Source organism: Rattus norvegicus, chromosome 10 (genome assembly GCF_036323735.1).
Source record: "Rattus norvegicus strain BN/NHsdMcwi chromosome 10, GRCr8, whole genome shotgun sequence".
NCBI classification, from domain to species: Eukaryota; Metazoa; Chordata; class Mammalia; order Rodentia; family Muridae; genus Rattus; species Rattus norvegicus.
The window spans coordinates 40,016,071-40,039,320 of NC_086028.1; the positions used below are offsets into that span (position 1 = coordinate 40,016,071).

General features: G+C 50.2%; 1 protein-coding gene across 1 annotated transcript; it reads right to left on the minus strand.

Moving 5' to 3' along the window:
* Window positions 1–994: 994 nt before the first annotated feature.
* Sparc (secreted protein acidic and cysteine rich) lies at window positions 995–22,746 on the minus strand. The gene is made up of 10 exons (NM_012656.2): window positions 22,709–22,746; window positions 13,211–13,280; window positions 10,455–10,511; window positions 9,736–9,823; window positions 8,389–8,510; window positions 7,826–7,946; window positions 5,755–5,888; window positions 5,150–5,298; window positions 2,697–2,845; window positions 995–2,095 (listed from the first exon to the last, which is right to left on the minus strand). Exons 2-10 carry the CDS (start codon window positions 13,265–13,267, stop codon window positions 2,067–2,069), a joined length of 906 nt encoding a protein of 301 aa, NP_036788.1. The 5' UTR covers window positions 13,268–13,280; window positions 22,709–22,746; the 3' UTR covers window positions 995–2,066.
* Window positions 22,747–23,250: the final 504 nt, after the last annotated feature.

The following is a 23,250-nucleotide window of genomic DNA, read 5'->3' on the forward strand; positions in this document are numbered from 1 at the left end:
CATCTCTCCAGTCCTATTTGATTTAATTTTTAAAAGTGTCTTGTTATGGAAATATGGATGACCTAGGATCATAATGTAACCCAAGCGGCCCTCGAATTTGAGGTCTTCCTGCTCCTGCCCTATATGCTGGGATTACAAGTGTTTCTTAAGTAGTCTGCTTTAAAGTAGCAGTTCTTGACCTGTGGGTTGTGACCCTTTGGGGGTCACATGACCCTTTCACAAGGGTCACATATCAGATCTTCTGCATATCAGATACTTACATTATGATTCATAACAGTAGCAAAATTGAAGTTATAAAGTAGCAACGAAAATAACTTTACGGTTAGGGGTCCCCTCAACATGAGGAACTTTGTTTAAGGGTCACAGCATAGGGAAGACTGGGAACTGCTGTGTGTAGTTTTACACTCTACCTACCTTTAGCTCTGGAAGTGACTACACTACCAGCCCCCACCAAGCTTCCCTTGAATCCTCGAGCATCACACACACACAGACACACAGACACACAGACACACAGACACACAGACACACAGACACACAGACACACAGACACACAGACACGATGGGGGATGGGTGTAAAGTCTTGTGTAGTCCATGCTGGCCTCCAGCTCACTTTGTAGCTGAGGATGACTTTGGATATTTGACTGTCCGGCCTCTGCCTCCTCAGTGCTGGGATTGCAAGCCCTCACCGCCACACCCAGCTTAGGTTGTGCTGAGGATGGGACTTCAGGCTTTGCTCACGCTGGGTAAGCACTTTTACCAACGGAGCCCATCCCAGCCCAGGAACTGAATTCTTCGTTTGTTAAACTAGTGCTCACGGGAGCACAGAAGTCATCGCCTCCCTGTGTGTGAGCTTGTGAATACATGTGTATGAAAGCACAATGGAGTGTTTGCTTCTGTGCACAAGCATGGCCGTGTTTGTGCACACCCGGAAACGAAGCACCTAAGAGTAAGACACACACACACACACACACACACACACACCATCACCCAGGATGGCCATTTCTAAGTCATTACTTTTTATTTTGAAAGATCTGTCAAGCTCTTCACATCACTGTGAGAGTTCGCATGGTTAATGAGAAGCAGCTTTTTCATGAAATGCTTGGAGGGGAACAAATTCTCAGCCTGTGAGATCCGACCATTCCTTCCGTTGGCTTGGAAGTTTCTCTTGATTAGTAAGTTTCAAGTGGCAAAGGGTGGGGAGAGGTGGGGGGGGGCATGCTTGAAACTTTATGACTCACTCTCTCTACGTTACAACCTTCTCTGTCTTCCTCTTGAGTCTCACTTTCCTGTAGCCCAGTGCCTAGAGCTCCCAGCAAGAGCCTGAAAGTCCTATAGCAGTTGAGTAAGAGAATCCCTAGTGAGGTATTGGTCTGCCCATGCCTCCCCTTGGCTCACCAAAATTAAAACCAACAGCCAAACATGGAAAGAAACTGCCTGAAGAGTGGAGGAGACAGCAAGGTCCCGGGCTGCTGGGAGTCTGTTTTGTGCATCAGAGCTCTGGATTATTCTGTCAGTCGTTGACCTAGGCTACCAAGACTTGCCATCTGGTTCTGACTGGCCTCACAGCGTCCTTGCCCAAGTTTTGTATCTGTGTCTGTAACTTCCCTCTGCCTACCTCCAAACTACCAGGGGAAGACCCCAGGAAGCCCACATCCCCCCCCCCAAATGAAATAAGCACAGAGTCTGGGTGAGTGTTAAGAGTCAAAATGGAAATGAAAGCTAGAGATATTTCTTGCTTGAGGAAGGCAAGCTTATGCAATTCCCGTTTCCAACACAGCCAGTGAGACACTGGGCGGTGCAGGGGACGAGGAGGCTGTGGATAGGCTATGGCCTCAGAGTCGAGTTACGTGGGAAAATGCTGTGACTTGGGATCTGGTTTCTTTCTTTCTGTTTTTTTTGTTTTTTGTTTTTTTTTTAGCACCGTTAATGTATTCAGTTAAATCTATGTTAGCACCTTATCCCCAGGCAGAACAGCCAACCATCCAAACATTTTAAACAAGGGGGTAGTGGAAGTGGGTGGGGACATCAGGGGGAGAGAGTCCAGGACTGCTGCAGGAGGCTTGAACTTAGATCACCAGATCCTTGTTGATGTCCTCTGCAAAGGAAGAAGAGGTGGGGTTAAGATAAGGCTCTACCAATTGAAAAGAGAGCGGGGCTGGTCGGGATGAGAAGGGGGGCCGTGGGAGTGGGAGCGAGAGAGGGGGATGGGCCACGAAGATAATCACATGTATCAGGTACATAAGTGAAGACGTCATGATGAAATCCATGATTAAGCACAGCACTATAGGCTAATACAACAGAGGCCGGCTGGCCAACAGAAGGTCTGTTGGATTCACGCCCATCCTAAGACCCAGGGGCCAGTGACCAGTCAAGGGCACTGACAAGTGCTCGAATGGGACCTTGATCTCCCTAACATGGCCTATCTCCATCCCTTGAATGGTTGCCAAGTAGCACTTCCTGTTTCCTCTCCCCAGGCAGTCAGTTCCCAAAATAGTGCTTATATGGAATGGGGACAAAGGTTTGAGGTCCAGTTAAAGAGACCTTGAAGGCACAAAGAGAGTCCGAGAGAACAGAAATAAGTTAAATAGACAAAGGAGACAGACAGGACAGATAAACATCAGGTAGAGCCAGAGGGGAAGGGACAATATCCCATCCCTTGGGGACACTTCTTCCCACCCCCAAGTCCCAACACTCACGCTCCTTGATGCCGAAGCAGCCGGCCCATTCCTCCAGGGCAATGTACTTGTCATTGTCTAGGTCACAGGTCTCAAAGAAGCGAGTGGTGCAATGTTCCATGGGAATGAGGGGAGCGCGCAGTGGGGCCAGCTCCGTGTGGGACAGGTACCTGGCAGGGAAGAGAGGGGAAGGGCGTGAGCCCGGGAGAACACACAGCCCAGTATGAGAAGCCAGTGGTAGGAGCCCAAGGCTGGGATGCTGGCTTTACTCCACAGCTCTGCCATGGTCCTGCAGAGGGACCCACAGCACCACACTGCCCTGCTCTGAGCCCGATTCCTACTCCATCTGACAGGGGAAGGAATTGGCTGTTCCAGTTCTGAGTCTATGGGCTTTATGTAAGAGCCACTTGACTGAGTGTTGGGGATTATATATATATAATATATACATATACATATACATATACACACACACATATATATACATATACATATACACACACACATATATATACATATATATATATATATATATATAATCAGCACCTCAGTTGCGGCACGTCAAAGTCTATGAGATCACAATATAGAATCTCTTTCTTTTCTTCTTTCTTTTCTTTCTCTGTTGTTGTTTTTAAGACAGGGTCTCTCGGTGTAGCCCCAGCTCTCCTGGAACTCTCTAAGTAGGCCAGGCTGGCCTCAAACTCACAGATCTGCCTGCCTCTGCCTCCCAGGTCTAGAATTAAAGGCATTCGACCACACTGTAAATGTTTAATGTTCACACACTGACACAGCTGCAGGAGCCTACGACGGGGGTCTTTTTAGACCCATCAGTCTTTTAATAGGGCAGGGGTACAGCTCAGCAATAGAGTACCTGTCTAGAATACCCCTTGAGGATCCACCAGGAAAGGATTGGGGTACATGGCTCAGTGGTAGAGCATTTGACTAGAATCCTCCAGTAAGGGGTTGGAGCATGGTGTGGTTCAGTGATAGAGCACTTCCAGAATTCCCCAGTGAGAGGTTCCATCTCTAGTGCTAAAAATAAGTGAGCAACAATTCTGGCCACAGCTCTGACTTCCGGGAGGGGCTGAGCTAGGCCTGGCTGGGCGGTAAGATGGGAAGGGTACCTTGATCTTCATGAATCTTCTCTATACCATGCAATGAATGACTTCAGGGTTCCCCTCCCTATCCTCCACCCTGTTCTCCCTGCTGGCCAGAGCACGATCTTTGCTTCTTTTCCTTTTCTCTCCTCAGAATTCCAATTAGTTGTCCCCAGAACACTATTGCCCACAAGGGACTTCAGGGGACATGATGACACCAATGTTCTTCACAGCCTCCTGCCTACAGGAGGCGTCACACAGAATCTGAACTGGCCAGGACCTTCCTCACTGTCCTGTGAGAAAACAGACTCAGGCAGCTGCAGGGCCACCAACAACTCTGACCAAGAGGAGGCTGAAGCATTTCCCAGCCATCCAGCCCTGGCAATCCATCTTGAACTTTCTCTAGGCCACTTGGCACTTGGGGTCCGGATGTCCCCCAGGACTCTCCCTTCCATACTCCCCGGGTCACTCAATTGGATCCCAGCCACCACAAGAGCTTGGGAGAGGAGCAGTCGAGAGCTTCCCAGAGCCTAGGAGAGTCAGGCACTGGGAGGGAGTTGGGGAGTAGGGGTTGGCCAGCAGGGTGAGTAATGTCTTGTTACACAACGGGACATAGAGCGATGAGCATCTCAGAGAGGAGCCTTTCTGACCTGATCTCTCTCTCCCAGATATGCCAGGAAGGTGGTCCTGCCTGTCCCCTGAGTGACCACCTGTTTCTGATATTCAAAGCAAAGAGCAGAAATGGCTCCGGGAAGGAACGAGTGAGTTGCCTCTTTGGGACCTAAACAGGGCCTCTTACTCTCGTGTCTACAAAGGGAGGCCAGAAGCAAGAGAAGGGTAGGTACACAGCGTCATGTCAGGTACTGCTCTTCAAACTCTCTGAAATCTCCATAGTGCCCAGACTACAGGCTAGAGCACCGGGGTCAGAAATAGGTGATGCGGAAGCCATTCGAAGTTTTAGGAACTTCTGGGGCCAGGTGGGCTCCATGGAGCTGAACCTCAGGAGGGATCAGGACATGACCATTGTGACGGCCTCCCTATTCCACTGAAGGACCACGAGCAAGCATGGACAAGGATGGCTCTGGGTTCCTGGACTCTTTTCCTCTGCCCATATGGGTCTCTCCCCCTCCACCCTCCCCCCGTCCCTGGCTTCACAGGCCTAGGAAGAATTCTTCGTAGTGCTGCTGACTGCTTCCTCTGACATGTCTCAGGGCTTTCTTCCTCCCAAGCCTCCGTGTGCTCCAGCCCTGGGCTGACGGTGGAGTCTTGGGCTGGGAAGCAGCAGTGGTTGCTGAGGGGCCTTCTAGCCTCATCCAATGCCCTTCCAGCCCCAGTCCAGGATAGAGCTGAGCCTACGGTCCCGAGGACTCCGACTCTTACCCATCAATCGGGTGCTGATCCAGCTGGCCAAACTGCCAGTGGACAGGGAAGATGTACATGTTGTAGTTCTTCTCAAAGTCTCGGGCCAGCAGCTCCACAGGGTGGTCTCCAGCCTCCAGGCGCTTCTCGTTCTCGTGGATCTTCTTCACCTGGAGGGGCGGAATCATCAGGTGACCAAAGGTCCAGCCCCCTCCCCGCTATAACAAGAGGCCAGCCAAAACCAGAGTTCACGATGAAGAGAAGAGAGAGGTGCTGGTGGGAGTCAGCAACTTATCCACACACAGACGGGGAAAACACAGCACCATCTGCCTCAAGCCACCACTGCCTACAGAGGCTTTAGACGAGGCCAAGAAATCAACACTAGGTCTCTACCATGGGGTTAAATATGCTTGCTTAAGGAGAAGGCCTGTTAACTCAGGAGAGGGAATAGGATTATGCTTTGGGTCTGTCTACCTCAGACCTCCTTAGAGCATCCAAGGGTAGCTGGAATTTTGTGTCCTGGTATCAAGGGTGAAGGCACCCTGCAAAATGGGGCATAGGCCACCTTGAGGCCTGGGGAATCAACAGCAGGCACACTGGTCCAAGCTAGGAGGGAGGCCACTTACACGCAGTTTCTGCTTCTCAGTGAGGAGGTTGTTGCCCTCATCTCTCTCGTACAAGGTGACCAGGACGTTTTTGAGCCAGTCACGCATGCGCAGAGGGAATTCGGTCAGCTCAGAATCCAGGCAGGGGGCAATGTCTAGGGCACAAGAGATAAGATTAGTCAACCTAGACCTGTTAGAGGGCAGACACGATACTTGACTACTCTATCCTCCTTGTCTTACATCCCATGGGCACTCTACTGAGCAACCCTGGCCATGGTGCCTCTGTCTCTCTGATCCAGACTCTTCCCAGATTTATAAGTAAGGCATGGGGAAGCTCAAGGCCTTGCTGCTTTGTGGCTTGCACCTAACCTGCTGAGGGGTTCCACCACCCCATATGCTCTTGTGCCTTTCAAGGCGATGGTCAACTCCAGCAGAACTGGAGGCCAACCTCCAGGTGTTTGAAACAACCTGTACCCATAGGTCATCCAGCACAGCAGAGGTAGGGAGAAGGTTCAAACATGCACAACCCCCAGAACCGTTTTAGAGATCACAACCTCATTCTTGTCTTCAGAACATAGCACCCCAGAATGTCGTAACTGGAGATTTCCTCCAAGCTCTCCTTGGACTTAGCAACGAGCAGAAAGCTCTTGCTTTCAGCCAGAATATCAGAGCACCAGCTTTGGATCCAGTTAGGGTGAATACCTGGGGGATCTGATGCACCTTTGAGCCCAAAGAAAACCCTTCTGTGGCTAGGACCACTGCCATTTGGAAGTGGAGATCTCCACATGGAGCTGGACTGGGGAGGTGGATGGCCTCAGGGGGAGCAAGAGCCACTTGCTAAGAGCTCCTTAACATGCCTCACCTCATAGCCCAAGGCTCCTCAGCAACTTCCTCTACCCTCTCTTCTCTAAGGATTTCTAAATCTCCGCTTCCCCTGTACATCCACCCCAGCACCAACATTAAGAGCTCAGGGCTAACTAACTGCCCCCACTTTCTACAACTGAAAACTTGAGGCTGGGGAGGGACTCTCCTTTGTTTTAGTTTGGTTCAATTTGACTTGCAGTGATGGGCATGGGATTCAGGTCCCTGGGCACACCAGGCAATCACTCTACCACTTAGCTCCAGCCCGTGAAGAAGAATGCTCTTCTTACATAGAACATGCTACAGATACACAGCTCATGTTGTCTCACAGGCAGTGAGTATGGCTTGGGAGACTCAGATGATGGAGGACCCAGAGCCAGCAGAATTTACAGCCTGGGTCACTGGCAATGGACAATCAGAACCCCTGGCATCCCTCAAACTTGCCAGGCTTTCTAGAAAAGGGGAAGGAGGAAGATAATGGAATAAGAAGTTAAGGATCTCTGCCAATAGAGGACTAGAGCTCGAAGAAAATGGCGGTGTGCCACTATGTTTAATTTTATTTATCCATTTATTTTGGTATATATGTGTGCTCACAGTCGTGTGTGCACACACACATGTGTGGAGGCCAGAGGTCAATCACAGATATCACTCCTCAAGGGCCATCCAACTTCTTTTTTTGAGACATACTCTTTCATCAGCCTGGTGCTCACCCATTAGGCTAAGATGACTCTCTAGTGAGCCCCGGGAATGTCCCAGGCTCCTCCTCCTTAGCGCTGGGGGCGGGGTACGAGTGTGTGCTACCACACCCAGCCTTTTTACACAAGTACTTTGCCTAGTGAGCCATCTCCCCAGCTCCAGGCATGTTCCTATTTGAAAAGCATTGGAATTCAAAATATTGAAAATATTCTGCAGGCCCAGGTCAAACACTGTTTTTTTTTTTTTTTCTTTACAGTGCTGACTCAGGAATTATTTGAGTTAGCCTTATGAAAAGGCATCCTCATCATCAGACAAAGAAAAAAAAGAAAGATGTTTGGTTGTCTTGATGCTAGTGGAAGACTCTTGTAACCTTCTCTAAATGTGCTTTCATGATGGCTAAGTTTCCCCAGGGGAGAAGGGAGCCTGAGTTAATTTTATGAATGGGTACACTGAGGTTCATGGAGGGCATGGCATTTACCCAAGGTGACAGAGTCATCTCCCCGAGAAGAAGGCTAGAAGGCATGAGGACACTCACATTTGCATGGTCCGATGTAGTCCAGGTGGAGCTTGTGGCCCTTCTTGGTGCCCTCCAGGGTGCACTTGGTCGCAAAGAAGTGGCAGGAAGAGTCGAAGGTCTTGTTGTCATTGCTGCACACCTGTTGGCCAAGCACAGGGCACCACCTTCACTCCCAAAGCCCAACCTAGTATCCCCATGAGGAGAGAACCAACCAAGCAAGCCCTCTGATGTCCACATGCATGCATGCCACACACACTCACACAAAACAAAGTGTAAAAAAAAATAATTATTTTTATAGACGTATGAACTGGAGTGCAGTGCATTCCACCTGAGATTATGTACCACTCGCTCAGTGATCATGTTCAACACAGAGCCTAGAACCTGGTGGTACAGGTAAACTCTTTCAAATTCTCATCAACAGCTAGAGAGGTGGGGCCAGGCAGGCTCGACTGTGACTCAGCTCCACTTTCCTGTTGTGACTGGTCCTCGGGAGGGGCCTTCTGAGAATGGAGCTTCTCCCCTATATACACAGGTTTCTTAACAGACACTATGCTTTGCTGGGCCCAGGTCCCCACTCTTACCTTTTCAAACTCGCCAATGGGAGCTGGGCAGCTGGTGGGGTCCTGGCACACACACATGGGGGTGTTGCTCTCGTCCAGCTCACACACCTTGCCATGTTTGCAGTGATGGTTCTGGCAGGGGTCTGGAGAACAGAACATAGTGTCAGCTCACCAGGCTGGAACATGCTTCCACACCACACAGATCGGAGTTTGGGGCTGACAGCCTCTGGGTGCTCTCCATCCTCAGCACCAGAGTTTTGGGCATTCCCAAAACTATGTGCTGAACCACGGGGTTTAAGGGAGCAGTTTGCTTAGTCTGGGGATCAGAGATTCAGTTCAAGGTCAGGACTAGACCCTTCACAGAGGCCTGGAACCTCAGTCTGGGACTCAGAGACCTGAGGTACACACAGATCCTCCAGTGATTCAAACGATAACTAGCTTCTCAGCTCTCTGCAGTATTTCAGGATTCAAATTACTTTCTAGAGTGACCTGGAAGATTGAGCTGTTGTCATGGATTTGACTGAGCTGTGAGGTCCAACCGGATAGAATCAGGTGTCCACAAAGGAAACGGAAGAAGAACCCAGGCCCACGGTAGACAATGGGCCCAGCTATGACAGGAAACAATGGCTGGGCATGGAAGAGGAAAGGGATATGACTCAGGACCCCAGACCCAGCCTCTGCTCCAGCAAGCCCTGCCCACTCTCTCCAGACACCCTTAACTGTCTCCTTGAGAAAGCTGAAGTGGACGCTGGGGATTCGAACTCGGTGCTTCATGCTTGTGCAGCAAGTGATCTTATCCACTGAACCATTTCCTTGGGGCCTCCGTCTACACCACTGCCTGGTTAAGACGTGGAAGCCCTGGCTCAAAGGGTTCAAACCTTGTTTGAATCTCTACTTCTAGAGTCCATGCCCTTGGACACAGATGCCTCAGACTGTGGGCAAAAGCCTAGGACCCTGAGTCACTGTCTGTCTACTTAAGGTATTAGAATTTACGTCAGGCTCTGTTCCCTTGGGCCAACTGGAAGTTAAATGAGCCTGCGGGCTTTCTCAGATGGGCTCCAAAGAGGAACTTGAACTCAGGCTGAAGCCCTGGGGCAGGAATCTTGGTGACCAGATGTGACCATGGCCTCTATGAGAATCCGACACCAAACTGTGGAGTTTCCTCTGCCCTTTACGACTTGGATAGCCTGGCTATAATAGATCTATCCCAGACTTCCCTGGCCTGAGGACTCCCAGCTGGCCCTCCACAGCCACCAGAGCCCCACAATGCATCTCCTTGGCTAGAAACTTCCTGTGAGCTGTTCTTAGGCCTCTACCCGCACAGCCAAGGGCGATCCAGACATGCCAAGTGACAGGGAGGAGACTTACTTTCAGCCACCACCTCCTCGACAGTTTCCTCTGCACCTTCTTCAAACTCTCCCATTTCCACCTGGACTGGGTTGGCACCCACAGGTAACTGGCGTGGAAGAGAAAAAAAAAATGAGTTCAGGGATTCTCATCCCACCCCCAGGCCTGGGAGGGGATCGCAAAGAAGGGGCCTGAATGAAACTTCAGAAACCCAGAAGAAAGTGTGAGGGGCACCCAGGAGAAAGGTGGGCTGGGCCCAGATCATAGTGCAAACGCTAGGGTGCTGATTTTGGGGGGAATCCTGTATTTATTATTAGTTCATTCAATGTATTAGTCTATATTAAGTGTGTAGAGCCCTAGAATTCCATTAAGACGAATCAGGGGCCTCCACGATGATAGGACGAGAAGGCACAGCAAGCCCTCTATGCCTGCTAGACCCAACTGAGTGGATCCCTTTGCTTCACACCCGGGGAGACTGTGGGTGATAACAGGAGAAACGTGAAATGCACACATTTCTGAATCCTCAGGACCTCGGGGCTAAACTGAAGGTTTGGGGAACAATCAGGAGTATCTTGGAGTACTCAGGTTAATATCTGGCCTTGTATGCACACAAGGAGAGAGTGCATGTCTTGGTCCAATGAGGGACCCCACTGCACTTGTCTGGATGCGCCAGAGAAGGGACCAGGCAAAAAGGGATCAAGGTGGGGGTCACCACCACCACCACCACACGGCATACGTACCCCTGTCTCCTCCACCACGGTTTCCTCCGCCACCATCTCTTCTGCAGCTTCCGTCTGCTGTTGGCAAAGAGAACAGGGTTCAGAGAGTTGGTCAAGGCCAAGGCCAGCTTCCTCTCTGAAGTGTCTCTGGCTGGGAAAACACAAGCCTGGGAGCCTCGATGCCTTAGGCTGGAGCACACAGTGCTGCTCCATTCTCCCTTCCCTCCCTTAAAACAATCTGTTATTACAATGGTTTTACTTGTGTATGTGAGCTTTACATGGGAGGGAGTGAGCACCCGTGCCACAATGAGTGTGTGGAAGTCAAAGGACAACGTGTGGAAGCCGGTTCTCTCCTGCAGTTGTGGGTCCTGGGGACGAAACTCAGATCGTCAGGCTTGGCTGCTGACCCATCTCACTGGCCCCATCTTCATATCTGTTTTTTACAGTATGGGATGTTTCATGCATTCATGTGTCCCTTGTACTAGGACTGTACCGGCCTTCTCAGCATCATTCTAGTTTCAGTCAGTCTACTGCTGAAGCAAGCCTTCATGTCATCATTTCCTTTCATTTGGACAGGATCTTGCTACAGGGCTCAGGCTGACCTTGAACCTGCCAACTATGTTTTAGCCTCCCAAGAACTGGGATCACAGGCTTGAGCCATCACACTTGACTTTTATATACTTTCCACCAAACCATCTGGCCTATCTCTCACTTTACTGACAGGACCATTTCTGCTAGTCAAGCCTTAATACAGCCCCCAAACCACAGAAGCAGATTGTGGTGGTTTGAATACGCTTGGCCCAAGGAGTGGCACTCTTAGGAGGTATGGCTTTGCTGGAGTAGGTGTGGTCATACTGGAGGAAGTGGGTCACTGTGGGAGTGGGCTTTAAGACCACTCCTAGCTACCTGGAAACCAGTCTTCTAGCAGCCTTCAGAAGATGTAGAACTCTCAGCTCCTCCTGTACCATGCCTGCCTGGTTACTGCCATGCTCCTACCTTGATGATAATGGACTGAACCTCTGAACCTGTAAGCCAACCCCAATTAAATGTTGTCCTTATAAGCGTTGCCTTGGGGGCTGGAGAGATGGCTCAGCGGTTAAGACCACCCGACTACTCTTGCAGAGGTCCTGAGTTCAATTCCCAGCAACCACATGGTGGCTCACAACCATCTGTAAAGAGATCTGATGCCCTCTTCTGGTGTATCTGAAGACAGCTACAGTGTACTTATATATAATAAATGAATAAATCTAAAAAAAAAAAAAAACCCATTAAAAAAAAAAAAGCATTGCCCTGTCTTGGTCATGGTGTCTGTTCACAACAGTAAAACCCTAACGAAAACACAGCCGAACTCCCTTTAATTCACAGATGGAGAAACTGAACCACAGACAGAATGAATACCCTCTGTGACTTCTAACAGATGCCAATCCCCCCTGCTCCTCACATGTGACCTCATTTTATTGCTATTAGGAAGTTCCTTCCTGGCATTTCAGACTCCAGGAGGAGCAGATCCGGTGACAAGAAACTTTCAGGCCCCTGATTGGCTGTAACCCCTTCCTAAGTTAAAGGTAACCTCACCAATCTTCAGCCAAAATCTGCCTGCCTGATGAGTTTGGCCAGAAGCTGCCTTCTACCTGCTAGTGAGCAGAGCAGGGAGTGCCAGTTTGAAACATTCCTAACCAGGAGTGCTGGCACATGTAACCCCAACCATCGGGAGGCTGGAGCAGGGGTTGAGGGGTGGGAATTGGAGGTAAACCAGAGTATATGGTAAGACTATGGAGGGGCCGGGAGACAAGGGCCCCATTTGGCTGGATTAGCTCTCATTAAATGTTTCTCTTTGAATGTTTCTTTGTTTTGTCTTGCTCCACATTCCCAAGATGGTGTAAGAGTCGTTTCTGGTTCATTCCGATGGCAACCCCTTCCCCTCCCAACCCAGCTCCAGTCTTAATTCAAGATCCAACTGGGGCTGCTCTATCTATCCCAGGTCTCCAACAGCCTCCAACGCACGAGCTCTGTCTGCATCTTCTCTACCCCTCACAATTCGGCCAGAGTCCGTTACTTACCATCTAAAAGCTTCCCAGACGCAGAAGCCAACCTGCTCCTTTCTCTGGACCTAGGTCCTTCCACCAGCTTTATTCCCACCAACAGTCCCTCATCCCTGCTGCTGACTCCCTCCCCGAAGAGGTCAGGTCCTGCTAGGTGTACCGGAACTAGTGTAAAAAGCTCTGAGCTTTACAGAGAGCTGCTCCCCTCACGTTAATTCTCCTAACCTTGTTGGCTTATTTATTTTTATTTTTTTTAGATGTACTTATTTTACGTGTATAAGTGTTTTGCCTGCATGTATGTCTGTACACTATATACGTGTCTGGTACCCATAAGAGGTCAGAGGGGGCATCAGATCCCCTGGTTGTAAGCCACCATTTGGGTTCTGAGGATCAAACTTGGGTCCTCTGTGGGTGCTCTTAATCACTGCACGAGCTCCTTTTTTAAGACAGGATCTCATGTAGCCCAGGCTGCCCTCACACTCACTATGTACCTGAAGATGACCTTGAACTCCCAGATATTCCTACCTCTACCTACCAAACTCTAGGATTATAGGTGTGTTCCCTAAGGCCAGCTTATGTAATGGTGGGCACCGAACCCAGGGCTTTGTGCACCAATGCCAAGCAAGCGCCCTACCAACCGAGCCACATCCCTGTCGGCTCCCTGAGCACCCAGAGCAGACTCAGAAGCTGGAGGAGAAAGTGGGATGCATTAGAATGGCATCTTTAGGTACTCACAGGGGCTGCCAGGGCCCTCCCGGCCAGGCAAAGGAGAAAGAAGATCCAGGCCCTCATGGTGCTGGGAACTCTGCAGGGGAAGAGAAGATGATGAGTCAGCAAGGGAGACTTCCTCCTGAGTTCCTGAGTTTAGATGGGAATGTTAACCAAGACATGTGTTGATCTCCTGTCGGTGATAAGGACCCCTCATTTAGGGCTAAGATGCCCTGTGCACCCCTAACGCCCATTGTCCTACTTCATACAAAAAGCAATCCTGGCCTGGAGCCTCCAAGGGAAACTTTGCAGCTGCAAGTGACAGCTAATGGAATTGTTTCCCTGCTGCTTGGCTCCCCTCCCCATCTCCAGTTTCCTTCTATTGAGGATAAAGGTACAGAGTTTTCTATTTATGGTCATGAGATGAGGTCTCCGTTCTAAGTACATTGGTTTCAGTTTCTTAAGTGATTGGACGAAGACAGCGGGCTAAAAAGTCAAGTTTGGGCCTTTGATGCCTCTCGTTCTAAGACGTTTGTTCTCCAGTCCTTAACCTCGATGCCCTGCTCCCTCCCCTTCCCCCCTGCCCATGCTTTTCCTCCCCTCACCCCTCCTCCCTCCTCCCTTCCCAACTCCCTTTCCTCTTCTCCTCCCCCTCAGCACTCCCTCCTCTGCAATGGGAGAAGTCAACAGGAATCTGAAACAATGGGACACACATTTAAGACAAAGCCTGAGAGTCTGGGGTGCCAGGAAAGAACCTGAGGGATCACATTTCCCCCACTCTACCCACAGGGACAGCATTCTTTGGATCCTCCAAGGAAATATCCAGAGGCGTTGCAGAAAGATGTGAGCTAAGATCTACAGCGTTCCCCTGGTCCCTGCTCAGACCCAGCTTCCCAGATGCTGGACTCTGAACTCTCACTCTGGCCCGGAAAGGATCTTTGAAGCAGAGCTCTGCTGAAGACTCAGGGACATGTGGTTGGGTCATCTGCCTCCCAGTGCTAACCAGACAGACTTCTGTTACCAAAGGGATCTAGAAAGTTCTCCCTAGATATGCCTTCCTCAAGCCTGCAGTTTATCCTGTCTCTTTCTACAGCTACACAGAGCAAGCCGGCTACCTTTGCCCTGTCAGAGCTTTCAGTCAAGGGAGCAAGAGTGATGCCTTCCTCACTGGTTCCCCAAGGCTTTCCTCTCAGACTTTCCAACCCAAGTTCTTCTCCAGCTTTCTCCACTGACAGAGCTTGGCTCTGGGAGATGCCCTGGCAGCTCCCGCAAAGCTACTGAGCTCAGATTCAATGTCCAGGATTCTTATTCCACCTCCATATTGTCTCCATCTCCACGTATGGGTCATATTCTCTAAACCTTGGCTCCCCCATCTGTCGCCAGGGTCAGAGTTTGAGATAATTTACGTGGTCTTTAGAATGCTACAACAATAGAAGGTTGGGAATGCCTCTGAGGAGCGGAGCATAGGCCTAGCTTTCAGTCCCCTGCTCCAAACAAATACAAGGAAAGCTGATATTGGCGTATCCCCTCCTCTAGTATCCACCTACTTCCCTTGTGTTTGGAAGAAAGGGGGGAAAACATCCAGATTCCCAAACATCTTTGAGCTGAGGGTGTAGAACAGCAATTTAGTACTTGGCTAGCACACATGAGGCCCTGAGCGGAATCTGCAGAGCCACAGAGCTTTCAGACAAGACCTGAATAGCAAAAAAGGCAGAGGAGGAAGAGGCCATAACAGTGCTGTACTAGGCTAAACCAGAAAGAGCCTTACTCCCTACTTCATGGTGTGGCCATGAGGTAAAACTAGAAGAAATCCAAGAAATTGATTTGGAAATTTGGCGGTGCTTCAGGGCAGCTCTGCCTGGCAGAAGGGTCTAGTTCTCCCTTTCTAGGCAGTTTCTGGAACCTTCTTTGCCGCTCTCACAGTTGCTCACTTGTTTCCCTTCTTGCTTCTCCATTTGGAAAATGCGAGACCAGCATCCTCTGTGTGTGGCTTTGGGCAGATGGACTGGGAGAGAGGGCATCAATGAGGGGCTTGTCTGGGGTTGTTTGAAATGGAAAGATCAAAGTGTGGCTGGCAGCTGGAGCCCAAACGTCACCCAGGCCTGGCTTCAACAGCAAAGGAATCAAAGCTCTGGAGAGGTAGCCAGGCTAGGAGATGTCATAGGCTTCAGGTTTGAGAGCTAGAGAGATGACTCCCAAGGTTGGGTGCCTCATCTGGGCAGAAGGAAGGATTTGGGGTCCCTGAGACTGCCCTGTCCCCTACCACTCTGCCCTCTCATTCTGCCCTGTCTCAGGACCTAAGTCCTGGAGCACTTCCTAGCCTTAAGCCCAGAGGCTGGGTGAGAGTAAGGAGGAAAGAAGACATATAATCTCTAAGGGGAGATGATCATGTCCACATCTTAGTTCACCAATCCCAGAATCCTTTTCATCTAGATGTTAGGATGAGCAGACAGGGGAGCCTCTTAACTATTATGGATGAGGAGCCTCATTCTCTCCCTGCCCATAAGACGCATCTCTGAGGTTCTGTGACATACCTCTAGCCAAAGAGGTTGGAGTCTACCCTTCAAAGCTTGTTGGAGGCACAACAGTCAACCCAGGCACAAGGTCAAGACCCTGTCGTCAGTACAAGGTGGCCATGATCTCCCACACTCAAACCAAAGTCCAGCATGCTTGGGGAAACATACAGATATCCTCGGCGTTTTCGCAAGCCAGCTCTCCAAAGAGGGCCTGAGGCAGGTTTTTCTGCCCGCCTAGTACAGATGAGACGACTGATGCCTAGAAAGGAAGGTCCATTCCTCTAGCCAGCAGTCCAGCACACGAGTGACAGGTATTCGCATGGTCTCTGAACTCTGGGTGATGTTTCCCTTGGCAGACACCTACTCCTGGCTAGTCGTTAAGAGGGCACCCACTTGAGCCAACCCGGCCTGAGATGTAGACAGGAAAAAATGCCCCGGGCGGGGGAGGAAGTGGAGGTGTATTACCATTGGCTTTGTGACACTCCTGGCGCCCCCTTTCCCTATTCCGTACATTGAGTCTCTTTCTTCTGCCTGTATTTGTTCTGGAGAGAGCTGAAAACTGAGCCTGGGCTGCCAGCAGGACCTGAAGCAGAGGTTACATGTCTGGCTCCTTGGATGGGAGAGATGGGATGGAAAAGTACAGCCAGCCCCTAGCTCACTTCCCTTCAACCCTAAAGGGGCTCCTGGGAGCTCCCTGTGGACATGGACGTATCCCTGAGTACCTAAACCCAGGGGCAGCCTCAGAACCGTGGGCTTTCGGACAGTGTGGCTGGGAACCACAGACTCTCAGGATGACCCAACTTGGATGGGAAGCATGTGGACAAATGCAATCTCGGAGAGCTTCCTAAGGGTCAGGGGCTGGGCTAGCCTTGGACTTAATCCGTAGCCAAAGGTGGCCAGATCCTCCTGCCTCCACCTCCCAAATGCTGGGACGACAGGCTTGAATCACCATACCCAGCTCTCTTGTGTTTGGTTGGTTTGGGTGAGGTGGAGTCATTTTTCTTTTTGAGACAAGGTCTCACTATGTAGCTAAAACTGGCCTCAAATATGTGATCTTCCAGTCTCTGCATCCTGAACGCTAGGCACCACCAGGTGAGACCACAGGGGGTGACTGACTGAGCCTTGAAATGCTGCCAGTGTGAAGGACTTATTGAGAAAGCCTGCTCCGAAAAGCCGTGTCCTCCAAAGCCCAGGCCTTGGCACATGTTGAACTGTGTCTATGAGCAGAATTAAAACAAACAACAACAAAAGCAAAAAACAGGGATTGAAGGGAGAGCTCGGTTGATAAAGTGCTTGCTAGGCAAGCATGAGGACATGAGTTCAAATCCCCAGTGCTCATATAAAACCAATCGTGGTGGCACAAGCTTGTAACTCCAGCACTGGAGAAAGGCAGAAACAGAGGGATCCTCTGATCCCGCTGAATCAGCAAGATACAGACCCATGAAAACAAAGTGGACATAGCCTGAGGAGCAACCGCTGAGGCTGACCTCTGGCTTACACACGCACAGAGAGAGAGAGAGAGAGAGAGAGAGAGAGAGAGAGAGAGAGAGAGAGAGCGCAGAATAACAGGAATTGGGAACACAGCATACTCCAACATCACAAGCCACCTTGCAAAAATTCTAGGTTCCCCCTAGAACAGCCAGACACCCTTGGGCAAGGAAGCCCCTCAGATCCCTTGACTGTTCTGAACTCCTGAGCTCGCTCAGCAGATCTTGGAGTATCCCATTTCCCTATTTGCTCCAGATTGCTTGTTTTTATTTCTGTTTCTTGTTGGAAGAGACGAAGCTACGGTAAGTGGTTAGTGTCACTGACGCTAAAACCTAGAATTGGTTCTGGGCAGCTCAGAGGCGGATCCAGGCTTTGTGGCTGGACACAGCCCTGCTGAAATTCCAGTGTCTCCCAAACTGCCACGTTTCACTTTGTCTGGACCAGGCTGGAAGAGTTCCTGCTGCCTCCGCACCCTCTAGACCATGTGACTGGGTCCTGCTGGCAGACCAGGCTGAGTTTTCAACCCTCTCTAGAACGAATAAAGGCAGAAGGAAGGGACTCAATGTACAGCCATCCCTATTGCATCAGGGGTGACCACTAATGGAAGATAAGAGACATGAAAGTATCCAAGATGTAACATCTGGAAAGGACTAAGGGATTCCAAAGGTGGCAGAAACATAGCATACCAACCTTCCCACACCCCTCCTGTGTATGTGGCAGACATTACTAATCAATTATATAATCTTTCCCCTCAAGGTCTGAAGTGACATCAGAATTTTGAACACCATTAGGACAGCCACTACTAGAGGCTTGCCATTGTGGGCCACATGATAGTTCTTTCCCACGCCTGTACCTTAGACAAAGAACTCACAGCTTAGAGAGGAAAATAGCTCACTCAAATTCCTCGGGCAAGGTGGTTTCTGAGCCAAACATTCAGAAATATCTAAACTTTTACTTTGATCCCCCCCCCCCACTGAGATCTGAATTCCTAATGTCACAAGCAGCACAGGATGATCCAGAGAGATCCTATAACCCGGGACTTTAAATGAAGTTCCTGGAAGGACCGAGCTGCTATCTCTGTTCATGGATTCCTACCAGATATCTATGACTAGGCAGGTGAAAGCGGAGCTGATTTGCTGCCCAACACACCCCTGGCCAAGGCGGAGGCTGTTTCTCTAAAAGCTTCAGATAAGCCACCATTTGCTGGCCCTGGGCCTGTGCAACCCAGGTGTCCAGGAGTCAGGAGCAAGGCTGGGAGGGATCAGGATCCACCCTACAATATAGGGGAAAGGTAGCTTCCTCCATCTCCAGAGAGGTCTAGAAATTGGTGCCAGCCTCCTCTTCTGTCGGTTTAAATCGGAGACTAGAGGAGGAGCCAGTGGAAAGCTACCGAGAAACTACTTATAAGCCACGTTTGTTGGGTCTTGGGCCTAATGAACCAAGGGACCCATGTATTATGAATGATTTAGGACCTACAGGAACAAGGTCAACTCCAACCTGACAAGGTTCCAAAGATCTGGAGGCTGGGTACAGACACCAGCCTGCTGTATAATCTCCAGTGAGCTACCTTCTCTTTCTGAATTTCAACTTTTGTATCTTGGAAATAAAGGCACCCGTGTGCCTGTGTTGGGGTGCTGTTGGGGGAGGCAGGCTTGTGTGTGTGTGTGTGTGTGTGTGTGTGTGTGAGAGAGAGAGAGAGAGAGAGAGAGAGAGAGAGAGAGGGAGGGGAGAGAAAGAGAGGAGAGAGAGAGGGTCAGAGGTGTCTTCATTGACCAATAGTCTATTCAATAGTTTATGTGTTTGCATCCTTGACGGCTCGTCTGTATAGATGACATATGACCTGACTTCGTATCTGTTAATAGGTGAAGATTGAGGTTTTCATACTCACAAGATGTATCTGGAGGAAGGGCATGGCGACTGAAGAAATGACTCAGCCATTAGGGGTGCTTACTGCCCTATCAAAGACCCCCACATTCAGCTTCAAGCACCCATGTCGGGCAGCTCACAGTCACCTGTATGTAACTCTAAATCAACAAACTTAGACGCCCCCTCCTGACCTCTGAAGGCACCCACATGCGTTGTGCTTACGTATATTCACGTAAATACAAACTTTTTGTTGTTTTCTTTTTTTGAAACAGGGTTTCTCTGGGTAACCCTGGCTATGCTGGAACTCACTCTATAGACCAGGCTGGTCTCAAACTCACAGAGATCTGCCTGCCTCTGCTGGGATTAAAAGTGGGTGCCACCACCACTCGGCTCAAACTTTTAAAAAACATATTGCTAAAATATTTTTTAAGATATACTTAAAGATTCTCCCTCTGTGTGGTGAAGAATGTGAGGGGGTGGCCACATCCTGCCTTTATTTTTAGCCACACTGGTGGTGAAATCAGGGTCTACATGTTTAAACTCTGTGCCCCATGTGTTCATGTTTGCCTGTTTATCTCCCCAGACTCATCCGCCAACCTAAAAGGCTTCGTGTCCTCTGCTATTTAAAGCTCATTATTTTTAACATGGAAAACTGCAGCTGGAAATAGCAAGCCCAGCTGTGCATCAGGCTGCAGAGCCCACAGCTGGATGAGGATCTGCCCAGAGTTAGAGCCTCCCCAGCCTTCTTCCTGGAACCTTCTTCCTGTTTCCTCTCCTAACTCAGGAAAGGAGGCTGCTGCTAAACATACAGGATGCTGCTCCTTCCAAGGAAACCAGGGTCTGGGAATGGGTTCAGGGAACCTCTAGCTCAGATCATCCCCACCTGACAGATTGGGAGACTGAGGCTAAGGCAGATAACATCTTTTCCAATGTCACCACTGAGCTGTAATTCATGCTTTTGACCAATACCCGCCACCCTTCCGTTCTTTTTTCCCATTTCTGTGTGGGGTGTGTGTGTGTGTGTGTGTGTGTGTGTGTGTGTGTGTGTGTAAGCCAGAAGTCAGTGTCTTCTTTGGTTGTTCTTTACCCTTTCTTTTTGTCTTTTTGTTGTTGTTGTTTGTTCGTTTGCTGGGTTTTGTTGTTGTTGTTTTGAGACAGGATTTTTCTATGAAACCCTCAGTAGCCTGGAACTCACTTACGTAGACCAGGCTGACCCTCTCCACCTCCCAGAGATCACCCTGCCTCTCCCTCCTAAGTGCTGAGATTAAAGGCGAGTGCCACTAAGCCTGTCTACCTTATATTCTGAGACAGGGTCTCTCACTAACCTGAAGCTGGGTCAGCTAGGCCGGCTGACCTGTGAGCTCTATAGACTGGCCTGTCTCTCTGCCTTCGTAGCCTTTTTAGATTGTAGATTACAGACAGGCATCCCCACACCCTGCTCCCTAGGTCAGGGGTAAGCTAAAGACTTAGGAGTCCTCAGGCTGATGTAGCAAGCCCTTCCCACTGAGTCCTGGTTCCAACCTTGATCACCAGTCTTTGTTTAGGGGAGGATGCATTGCTCTTGGGAAATTGACAGGAAGATCCTCGAGTTGAAATAAATGTAAACCATGTATGCTTAAAAATATTCCTGTCACCACTTTTTCTAAGAAGATGTTCTCTGGACCCCAAATGTTGGAGCTGCCAGAAAAGGGACTTTGAATAATCCCCTTTGTGTTAAAAATCAGTTGCTTTAGAAGGGAGTGAGGTTGCAAAGGGCTTCCCAGCTTACGCTTTAGCTGGTTTCATCCTGCACCTTCTCCAAGGGACTGCTGCTATTACTAGAAATAGGGAAGAAACCAGAGCTCAGGAAGACAGTTCAAGGTCAAATGACACCTTCTAAGCACAGATCCAAACCCTCTGTCTTGCGAAGGGCAGTTCTAGAGAGGCTTATCGCAATCTGGGGACCCAGGGACGTGGGAGGTGGAAACAGGGCAGGAGTTTGCTGTTGTCTTCGTAACTGGGGCGGGGGTGGGGTGGGGTGAGGGCAGCCGTGGCAGTGGCTGGGGGGACTGGACCCTAGAGGTCCCTGAGCGTTCCCAGAGTCCCCTCCCAGCCAGTAGGCACAGACCCTAAGGGGAAAAAAAGAGGTTGCCGTGGCAACTCGCATTCCTCTCGGAGTGAGTCACCAGGGAGAAGAGACTCTTGGTGGGTGGGGCTTGGAGAAAGTTTCAAAAGCTGACTCCTTCTCAGAGCCACCCCCACCCCCTCCCCCTCCGCCTGTGCGGCTCTGTCGATGTGGCAGCTGATGGCTGAGTTAGCGAGAGTTAACTCTTCCCTCAACCACTTCTTTCTGGTTCAATCCTTGGAAAATACAAATTTGTTTCCATACCCTTGCAACCATTCTCGGGGGTCGGGGGGAAGGGTCTGACCTCTGTTTGGGAATATCTTAAACCTAAAAGCTGTGGACACTCATTATCTCTTACACACACACACACACACACACACACACACACACACACACACACACACACACACAGACATGCACGCACACTTTCGTACACACTACTTCGAGAGACTCTTTGAAGCTTATGCACAGACCACTTTATAAGCACAATTAAGTGACCTTGCTTGGGAAGTCTTAGGGCAATTCAGGTATCCCCAAAACTATCCCTCTTCCTTAGGACAGGGGAGATGCCTATGTGAGATCGCCCACAAACTGCCGAAAGCTTGTTACCCCGTGTATGGTCTGCGCCTCACGCCACTCCCTGCACTCTGTTCTAGAAACTTAAAAGAGTGGCTGGTGGAGACATTTCCTCCCCTGCAGGTATGTTGTCTGTCTCTGAGGCAGATGCAGGATGCCTATTCCTTATTTTGGCCATCCTAGGTGTCATACACAGGAAGTTTACAGAACGACTTGGGGCAGACAAGCTTTCAACAGACTGATCTGAGTCTTGGGGTAGGTTCAGTAGTGGCGTGAAAGGTGTCCTGGAGCTAAATCACCCTGTCTCCCTCCTCCCTGTCATCTCTGGATTGTATCAAACTGTTAGTTTTCTCAGATGTCTAGATACAGTAAAAGCAATGTTAGTGAGGTCCTGTGATGACCATCTCTCAGAATTAGGGTGGGAACAATGGCAACCGCAGGCTGGGAGAGAGAATGGCATTTCAGGCTGACCGTCCCCACAGGGTGATGGGGTGGGGTGGACGGGAGATTCCCGGGACCTGAGCCCTCCCAGAGGAACTGATTAAAGGGAGTGCCTTGCCTTGGCTGTTTACAGATCTGTTTATCCTTCTTGCAAAGTCCCATTTGGACAACAGTGCTCTGACCCAGAACTGGATGTCTGTTCTCCTAGAATAGGGAGCCAGACCCAGCAGGCTGCCAGCCAGACTTTCTCTGGGTTGGCAGTTGTGATAGGCAAGTGAGGATCAGATTCTCAGAGAAGGAGGCAGCTGCCACCGAGGGTGACAGAGGACAGACCAGCAGCCTCTGCCACCAGAGAACAGAGAAAGCGGTCCTCGAAAACCGTGGATATTTTCTGTAGCGCTACAGAGATAACAAGTTCCCCTGTGCCTGAGCAACAGGCTTCTAGCTCACCTCCCCCTGAGGTTGGTTGTGGGGATGGGGCAGAGGGGCTGAGGAAGCTTACAGAAGGGCAGGGGCTAGCAGGGAGGTGCATACCTCGGCACAGGCAGGCAGGCAGTTGGGCAGGCAGCAGAAGAGTTCTGGCGGTCTGAAGGGCTGCAGGAATGTGGAGGGGTTTAGAGGCAAGCAGCAGGAAGCCACTTGGAGCTCTGGGCAGGGTCTGTCTCACCCTCCGCCTCCACTCAAAGGCCCTCCTCCTCTGTCTCCTCCTTCCCCTGGCCTGCCTCCCCCTTCTCCCCAGAACCAAAGCTGTCTTTTCTTCCTTGCTTGCCTTGTGGTAGGCTGTGTGCTAACCAGACACCCTGGCCCCACCTGCCTCATCTGTTCTGGGGCTCCTGCCTAAACAGACATGAGGGTCAGGGCTGGAACAGTTGCAGGAATCACCTAGAACAGGACAGGCCTTGTTCAGAGCGGAGGCTGAGGACTGAAGAGTCCTGGGCATTACCCGAGAGCCAGCCGCAGAGGCACAGCCAAGCCCCTTGTCCTACTTTAGACACAGCTAGTGAACTTGACTGAGCCCTCTCTCAGGCTTCATGACGTGGAGAAGGGCAGAGTGATTCTAGTGTACACTGGCATGG